The 9992-nt window shown below is 31.8% G+C and overlaps 1 protein-coding gene across 1 annotated transcript; it reads left to right on the top strand.

Annotated features, from left to right (window-relative positions):
• Positions 1-701: 701 nt before the first annotated feature.
• Positions 702-4250, top strand: LOC106796473 (receptor-like protein EIX1). Its single transcript, XM_041013725.1, has 3 exons — positions 702-1287; positions 2059-3976; positions 4178-4250. The coding sequence occupies exons 1-3, from the start codon at positions 702-704 to the stop codon at positions 4248-4250; spliced, it is 2577 nt and encodes an 858-aa protein (XP_040869659.1).
• The last annotated feature ends 5742 nt before the right edge of the window (positions 4251-9992 follow it).

Genomic DNA, 9992 nt, shown 5'->3' with positions numbered 1-9992 from the left:
CAAGATGAAAAAATGGAAAAGCTTGAGATTGACTTGATTGTGTGAGCTTTGATTTAGAAGACAATTTTCTTTTACATTATTTTTAGTTTGAATGTTGAAAATTTGATAATTTAATATTAATCATGGGTTGGGATTTGATGAAATAGAAGACTTGATTTTTTCTTAAAAAAATATTGGACTTTTGTACGTAACAAAAGTTTAACGAAAAGATTGATTAAATAATAGTTAAAATTTGAATTTTAATGACACCAAATTTTCATTTAAGCAGTATTATAGGGTAAATTAAAATACAATGATTCTTACTTATTTTTGTAAAAAAAAAAAAACTGTACCAAAAAAAATGTTTCTTATGTTAGTATTCAGCACAAGTAAATCATATTTCTTTGTTATTAATTTTGATTTTTTTATGAATTTAGTGTATATAGGAATTTTAAAAAGGGAGATTGATACAGTAAATACAAAAATTTTCGTATTCTAAGAATTAATTCGGGAGAATTGGATAATTAAATCGATAATTTAAAGAGGCCAGCGTAAAAAAAGAATGGAAGAATATTTTAGTATTTGGCACAATAATAAAAAAGGTAAAAAATAATGAAAGTGAAGAAAAAAACAGGCAGGGCAGCAGTATAAATAATAGAAGTTTGATGATTTATATGCAGAACCAACAACAACACTTGTTTTCTATATATTCTTGTGTGATCATGAATTCCTCCATTTATATTCTTGTCTTTGTCCAGCTTTGGTTGTTCAGCTTACCATGCAGAGAGAGTGTGTGCATCCCAAGTGAGCGTGAGACACTTTTGAAGATTAAGAATAATCTCATAGATCCTTCAAATAGGCTTTGGTCTTGGAATCATAATAATACCAACTGTTGCCACTGGTATGGAGTCCTCTGCCACAACGTCACTTCCCATGTTCTTCAGCTTCACCTCAACACTTCAGATTCTGCTTTCTATCATGACCATGATGGCTATCTCTACTCAGACTTCGATGAGGAAGCTTATGAGAAATCCCAGTTTGGTGGAGTGATAAGTCCTTGTTTGGCTGATTTAAAGCATTTGAATTACTTGGACTTGAGCGGCAATGAATTCCTTGGAGAAGGTATGTCAATTCCTTCTTTCCTTGGGACAATGACTTCCTTGACTCACCTCAACCTCTCTTATACTGGATTCACGGGGAAGATTCCTCCTCAGATTGGGAATCTCTCCAATTTGGTCTACCTTGACCTCGGAGGTTATTTGACTGATCTCGGATTTCTGTTTGCTGAAAATGTAGAATGGGTATCAAGTATGTGGAAGCTTGAATATCTTGATTTGAGTAGTGCAAACCTATCCAAAGCATTTCATTGGCTACACACTCTCCAATCTCTTCCTTCTTTGACCCACCTATATTTGTCACGATCCTTACTCCCTCACTATAATGAACCATCCTTGCTCAACTTCTCATCTCTGCAAACTCTCCATCTTTCCTTAACTAGTTATTCCCCTGCCATTTCTTTTGTCCCCAAGTGGATATTCAAATTGAAGAAACTTGTTTCTCTTCAATTATCATATAATTTTCAAATCCAAGGTCCGATTCCTTGTGGTATTCGAAACCTCACACATCTTCAAAATCTTGACTTGTCTTTCAATTCATTTTCATCTTCTATACCTAATTGCTTATACGGTCTTCATCGTCTCAAGTTCCTCAACCTAGGGGAAACCAACTTGCATGGGACTATTTCTGATGCCCTGGGAAATTTGACTTCTCTTGTTGAACTTGATTTATCACGAAATCAACTTGAAGGAAACATTCCAACTTCTTTGGGAAATTTGACTTCTCTTGTTGAACTTGATTTATCAGGTAATCAACTTGAAGGAAACATTCCAACTTCTTTGGGAAATTTGACTTCTCTTGTTGAACTTGATTTATCAGGTAATCAACTTGAAGGAAACATTCCAACTTCTTTGGGAAATTTGACTTCTCTTGTTGAACTTGATTTATCAGGTAATCAACTTGAAGGAAACATTCCAACTTCTTTGGGAAATTTGACTTCTCTTGTTGAACTTGATTTATCAGGTAATCAACTTGAAGGAAACATTCCAACTTCTTTGGGTAATCTCTGCAACTTAAGGGTGATAGATTTATCATATCTCAAACTCAACCAACAGGTTAATGAACTTTTAGAAATTCTTGCTCCTTGTATTTCCCATGGACTCACAACACTTGCAGTTCAGAGTTCACGACTTTCAGGCAATCTGACAGATCATATTGGGGCATTTAAAAATATTGACACGTTACTTTTTTCCAACAACTCAATTGGTGGTGCTCTTCCTAGATCATTTGGAAAACTTTCATCATTAAGATATCTCGATCTCTCTATGAATAAATTCATTGGAAATCCATTTGAAAGTCTTCGATCACTCTCTAAATTGTTATCTCTTCATATTGACGGCAATCTTTTTCACGGAGTTGTCAAGGAAGATGATCTTGCAAATCTTACAAGCTTGACGGAGATTCATGCATCAGGAAACAATTTCACTTTAACAGTGGGTCCCAATTGGATTCCTAATTTTCAACTTACCTATTTGGAAGTGACATCATGGCAGTTAGGTCCCAGCTTTCCATTGTGGATTCAGTCACAAAACCAACTTCAATATGTTGGACTATCTAACACGGGGATTTTCGGTTCTATTCCCACACAGATGTGGGAAGCACTTTCTCAGGTTAGGTATTTAAACCTCTCTCGTAATCATATCCATGGTGAGATTGGGACTACATTAAAGAATCCAATATCTATCCCCGTTATTGATCTAAGCTCAAATCACTTGTGTGGTAAATTACCCTATCTTTCAAGTGATGTGCTTCAGTTAGATCTTTCAAGCAATTCATTCTCTGAATCCATGAATGACTTTTTATGTAACGATCAGGACGAGCCAATGCAATTAGAATTTCTGAATCTTGCATCAAATAATTTGTCAGGAGAGATACCTGATTGCTGGATGAATTGGACATCTCTTGTGGATGTAAATTTACAAAGCAACCATTTTGTTGGGAACTTACCCCAATCCATGGGTTCCTTGGCAGAGCTGCAGTCTTTACAAATTCGTAACAACACACTCTCAGGAATATTTCCAACCAGTTGGAAGAAGAATAACGAATTGATATCCTTGGACCTTGGGGAAAATAATCTTTCCGGAAGTATTCTAACATGGGTTGGAGAAAACCTCTTAAATGTGAAAATCCTCCGCCTTCGATCAAACAGATTTGCCGGACACATTCCAAGTGAAATATGTCAGATGAGTCATCTTCAGGTTTTAGACCTTGCACAAAACAATCTGTCTGGCAATATACCGAGCTGTTTCAGTAACTTGAGTGCCATGACACTAATGAACCAAAGTACAGATCCTCGTATCTATTCTCAAGGAAAACATGGTACGTCGATGGAAAGTATAGTTAGTGTGCTACTATGGCTGAAAGGAAGAGGAGATGAGTACAGAAACATTCTGGGTTTGGTAACAAGCATTGATCTGTCAAGTAACAAGTTATTTGGGGAAATACCAAGAGAAATCACATATCTAAATGGATTGAATTTTTTAAACATGTCCCACAACCAATTGATTGGTCATATTCCACAAGGTATAGGTAATATGAGATCATTACAGTCCATTGATTTTTCGAGGAATCAACTTTTTGGTGAAATCCCTCCAAGCATTGCAAATTTGAGCTTTCTGAGCATGCTAGACTTGTCATACAATCATTTGAAGGGAAATATTCCAACAGGAACTCAATTGCAAACCTTTGATGCCTCCAGCTTCATCGGCAACAATCTATGTGGTCCACCACTGCCCATAAACTGCAGCTCCAATGGGAAAACCCATAGTTATGAAGGAAGTGATGGGCATGGAGTGAATTGGTTTTTTGTCAGTATGACAATTGGATTTATTGTGGGATTCTGGATAGTGATTGCTCCTTTGCTGATTTGTAGATCATGGCGGTATGCCTATTTTCATTTCCTTGATCATGTGTGGTTCAAACTTCAATCTTTTCGCTTAGGTAGTATCACTGTTTAGTGTTGCTTAGAATACTCCGAAGTTTTATCATTGTATTGGCAGCTTGATCAATTTGTAGTCATTGCTATCTTCTTTTTTTTTTCAAATTTGAGAGCCTTATTTAAATTCTGTTTTTGTATGTAAAGAAGGAGAGTAGCTGAACGTAAGGAGGGGAAGGATAGGAGGTGTGGGGAATTGGAACTAAGGATAACCAAGTAATTTCAAATGCTTTGGTAGTCTCCATAGCATTTTTGGTAGTGACAATAGTAGCCCATATATATATATAAATGATTATATGTGTGATTCAACAAAATCCAGGATAGATAAAACAACCCATACCAACTATACAAATTATAAGTTAATTATTATTTTTACATATTTTGATGCACAATAAATAGCACCAACACAACAATGTTATATTTACTAATATATTTTTTAATATTAACTATTTTAATACAATTAATACTGTTATTTGAACAACATAGACATTATCTTCATTTTTTTTTCCTTCACCGTCTTCACCCATCTCCCTTTGTCACTAAAAAATGTATCAATTACAGTAAAAGTTAATTTCTTATGAAACATGCTTCATTTAGCTTATTTTAAAAATTTTAATGTGATAACATTTTTATTAGATGTAAATAAAGAAGAGTAATTATTTTAAAAAGAATTATATAAACATACACTTATTAGTATTGAATATGACTTTACACTCCATATAAAACAAATTCAATAAACGACACCTGAATCTTTTGTTCATAAATTTAGGGACATCAAAGGTGCATAGATTTTTCTAGTAGTGTCACAGTCCTACTATTGTAAGAATCCCACTTTTTTTCTTTTTCAGAATGATAGATACCACCACGCATATTGTTTCTGGTTCTATACTCCTTTCAGGACAGATTTTTCCATGAACAGTGGTATTTGGCTAAAGAGTGTTGTGTAGGTACGTATAAAAAAAACAATTCGACACGCAAATTTCCAAACAGAGCACTAAAATGGCAAATATTACATACCTGGATATAACTAAATTTGGGTTTATACAACTGACTAATAAGATTTTAAAAAACAGTTTGCCATTGCAATTTCTACTTGATCATGATTTACTAAACATTTTCTTTGAGGAGTCTTTGTAATTGCAACATGACAATAATTAATTATGACTGTATCAATTATATTTGTCCATAGTATTTTCCAATACAAAAATCACGAGAAAACTATAACAACAACAGTGGTGGGTGAATGCATGCAAGTGATGCAACACAAACCTTGGGGTGGGGTCGATCCAATTCAGATGGCTATGACTAGGAGGGATGATCTAGTCCCAAAATGTTTGAACTTTGAATCTACATTTGGGCATATATATGTGTACTCTGCCAATACAAAACAATTATTTTATATTTTTATCATTTAATATTCAGTCTCTCTTTTACACTATTAATACATAGACCTTGAGTGAGTTTATCAGATGTGCATCAAGCATTTTTTTTTTCTGTGGCCGTGCAAGATCTTTTACAGTTGCTGATGTGTCTAATTATAACCACCGCCATGATTGGTATGAGCCTCTGTCTAATCTTAAAGTAAAGCTTTTCTGCCTTTGATGAGTGTTAAATTGACTCAATATAATTGTTGTAGTTATAAACAATTGTACTTCATTATAAAGAGTTTTTTTCTGCAATTTAAGTAACACGTTTAATCATAAAGTAATAGTATATACGTATTCCCAACAATGGTGGAAACAAAACTAACAATGATCGACATGGTAGTTATCGAACTAATTTAATAGCATGAATAACACAACAATTGATTCTGGGGAAATAGAATAAAGTGAAAAAACTTGTGTAGAAGACAGACACACTTTGATAAAGGGGATCTAAATTGTTTTACAAAACATGAAACCATATTCGACTTAACTGGAATTATGGTTAGAGTAACATGCAAGTAACTTTATTACTTTGATTTTGATGTTATTCCACACCGGAAAAATGATATAGTAACATAACAAGCATAATTAATTAGATTTCTTTATTTTACACAAAGAATCAAATTTTAATTTTCTTTATGATATCAAGAGTCTAATCCATTTGATTCAACAGACTATACGTGAGCTGTTAGAATCAAGAATTCAAAATTAATTTTATTCATTGAAAATCATTGAACCCTAATCAATAAGGTTTAATCGTGAGTGGAAGCAGAGAATGGAGAATGGAGACACATGAGATGATGCAAGGAACAAAAGTTTATGCAAGTGCTATCAACCGACATGTTAGATTGATGGGCTTGTCCACTGGGCCACTCATGTTGGGGGTTGATGTCATAAAGATTTCGTACAACTCTTTCATCACATATGGAAAGAGAATCTGTCGTCAATTCAGTTCTCACTATCCAATTTAATTAAACCACTGCTCTAACGAGGCACATATCATGTTAATAAATTTAGTATTTTTAATGAAAAATTCAAATAAAATATTTCAATAAATAATATACATGCACTTACACATATAAAAATGTTATTTATAATAAATTTATTAATATTTATAATAATTATCTTAAAAATTATAAAAAAAATATTTTTACTTAGTTAATTAAGAATATCAATAATAAATATTAAAATTGTAAGTTATAGGATAATATATATGTGTGGAGACAATACTTATAAAGTTATTGACTTTTCATTTATTTTATTTTAAATTATAGGGACAGTTTGTATTCACATATATTATATTATGACAAGTTAATGAAAAGCTTGTGGGGTAATTGTCTCCGCACTATATAGTAACAGTGTGTTAACTAAAAACTCTATTTTTTTTCTCTGTAAATCCAAAAAAACTCTTTTTTTTAAGTGAAATTAAAAATTGTAAATATATAATCATAAATAAGAAATTCATTTAAAAACGTCAAAATACTAAAATTATATATAGCGCCGTTATTTAACAACGATTTGACAATCGACGATTCCTAAGGATATACTGAAACCTGCGGCAAACAACTGAGGCAAACCACGTGAAATTAAGGAATATAATTCTCGAAGAATTAAGGAATTTCTGCTATGTAGCAGTAGTAATTAACTAGTTTTTTTATGTATAAAAGTAGTAATTAACTAGTAGTTAAGAAGTTGTTTTGTGAGAGTTTTTGTATTAATATAAAATAAAATTGTATTAGAAAAATTAAATAAATAATGCTGTACATTCATACTGCATGGTCAATAATTTCAATCTTTTTGCTCATGTAGTATCCCTTTTTAGTGTTGCTTAGAATAAACCGATGTTTTATCATTGTATTGGCAGATTGATCAATTTGTAGTCATTGCTATCTTCTTTTTTTTCTTCAAATTTGAGAGCCTTATTTAAATTCTGTTTTTAGATGTAAAGATTTGCATATTTAGTATAGTTTTGTTCTTAAGATCAACTAGTTGTAATTCTCTGATAGAAAACATTAGCTAGATCACGTAGATTAAAATTCAAATAGTTGGTAAGTACTTTTAGTTTTGAAACCACATGTTGGGAATCTCTCCAATTTAGTGTGCACTGGATAATACTATTCTCTAATCCAAATCAGATATTCGCTTGAATTTATTTACTTGAGATAATGAATGCATTCTTGCATGCCCACTTTAAAATCAACCTTACCTTTAATAAGCATTATTCTTTCACATATACCTGTTTTGCAACTATGTACAACTTAAAAGGCAAAGAGACAACACTTGTCTTTAGCTGAATCTCCCATTGCATGACTAACCAATACCAATGTTATTGCTAACACTAGCAAGTGTGGTAGACAAGCATTTGAATCCATTTTTCAATCTTGATGAATGATTGAGTGGAGATAGATTATATTATAGTCTATAGAAAAAGTTGTAGGTAGAAATTGTTAGGTTGTGGTGCTACATGTAAAATATTGATTTTTTTGTTTTAATTTATTAGAAGGTTCTGTAGTGTGTTATGTTTTAGAAAACATGGGAATTGGGAAGGAAACTAGCAGATGAAAATAAATTCTGTGGTTTCACTGTGAGTTCAATGAAGAAGACCAGTTTGTTGACTTAGTCTGGATCATTTCAATTTTGTACAACACCAATTGTCCACTAAAGAGTTATATACTATTTCTCGTGGTTTTTTTTTTCTCTAGAGCTTAGTGTTCATGGATAAACATATAATTTTCTTTTCTTAAAGTACATTTTCCTACTCCAAAAGTGTTAAATCCTCTCATGTTATTGTACCCCTAGTAGTTATTTGTTTCTGACCGAGTCTCTTTAGTGTCCAATTTGCTGATGTGAAGGGTAGAAGGACCCAATGACAATGTTGTCATCAAATTTGAAAAGAAATAACTATAAAAAAACAAAAAAACAAAAAATAGACCAAAACACTATTAAACACTAAATGAAATTAAATATGTTTTTATTCTTAATAAATACTCAAATTTTGTATTTATTTCCTAATAAATTGTTATTTTACGTTGAGTTCCTAATAAATTAACACTAAATAAAATTAAATATTGATATTATTGTTGTTCTTCTACCTCCAACGTTGGTTGGCTCGATATATGTGTGCTTATTTTAACATTATTAGATGCTACTTGTTTATTTGGTACGTTATTGTTGTCTGAAGCATAGACACGTTGTGGAATTCCTTAGAAATTGTTAGGAGTGGTGTGTGAGAATTCCCTCGGCCTGAGGCATACGCATGGTTGAGGACACAACAAAATTAACACATTGTCATTTCGTCGCATGGTTGAGTTATGATATTTAGACATTTAGGTTTATTGTAAAAATTAAGGTTATAGTATATCAAAATCTTGCCCATAACTTAGTATTTCTATCTTTTTACGGCTATTTTGACAATATGACTCTTTTTTTTTCAGGTGTGTGATTTAGGCTCATTCAATTTAGAAACACTACATGATTATACAGAGACTTGCTTATAATATTAAGATAATTGTATATTAATTAAATGAATTTGATAATATAAAGATGATCGTGAAAAGTTTACGAAAGATAGTGTGCGTGAGCAAGAGGAATATGTTAGCTATTTAGGTGTAACTTATTGGAAAGTAAGACATAGTCATGTAGATGTGGTAGGTTTAACCCTTGCTGCCAAAGTCAAAAATTAAGTGGGAAAAAAAAAGATAGAAACCCTCAGGGTAGCTTATAGTTAGGAGGGCTCAATATGTCTCCCTTGACCAAACAATTTTTATAAAATCATAATATTTTTGTGTGTAAAATTTACTTTAAAATACATTTAGTAAAACATTTTAGTTTTAGCTTTATAATTTTAAAAACCTAAGACTTAAAATTTTTTATTTTAATAAATTTTAATATAAAAAATAATATATTAGAAAAGTGTGTTAACATTTCTCTTGAAATGATTAGTGTTTGTGTTAACATTTCTCTTGAAATGATTAGTGTCTTTGCTAGCCTATGTTCCTAACCGCAACAGGCGCCAGAAATTGTGGGTTAACGAAGTCTTTGTAAATCACATGTCCTTAAAATAAAATCCAAATAAACTGAAACAATGTTTGACTGATCTATTTCCTATCTTCAAAGTTAAAGGCAAGTCTCTGGAGAAGATGACTTCGATAAAGACACAATAAAACTGCTTCTGGTGAAGAGGGAATTTCAAGACATTGGTTCTTCCCCAAAAGCAACTTAACTCTAATGAGAATGTGAAAACTGAACAAGAGGATATATAGTCTAAAACCAACTAACATTCCAAAATTCCTCACCAACCATCCCTATTATATTAGACAATACAACCCGTGATGAAAATTATAGTGCGGTCTCATTCCACTGTCTCAATTAAATAAAAAATATACAAAATATCACAATAAGGATATGTTAATTAAGAATTTAATTTAAATACACTTTCATTTGCAATTAATTAATTATATATATATTTTTAAATTTTTACACTATCTATCAAAATTAAACTCATATATTAACAGCATCAAAGTTATTTTCGTTTTAAT

The sequence above is a fragment of the Glycine max genome, unplaced genomic scaffold (genome assembly GCF_000004515.6).
Source record: "Glycine max cultivar Williams 82 unplaced genomic scaffold, Glycine_max_v4.0 scaffold_124, whole genome shotgun sequence".
NCBI lineage: Eukaryota > Viridiplantae > Streptophyta > Magnoliopsida > Fabales > Fabaceae > Glycine > Glycine max.
Note: the sequence above shows the minus strand (reverse complement) of the source record. Positions and strands in the feature narration are given on the sequence as shown.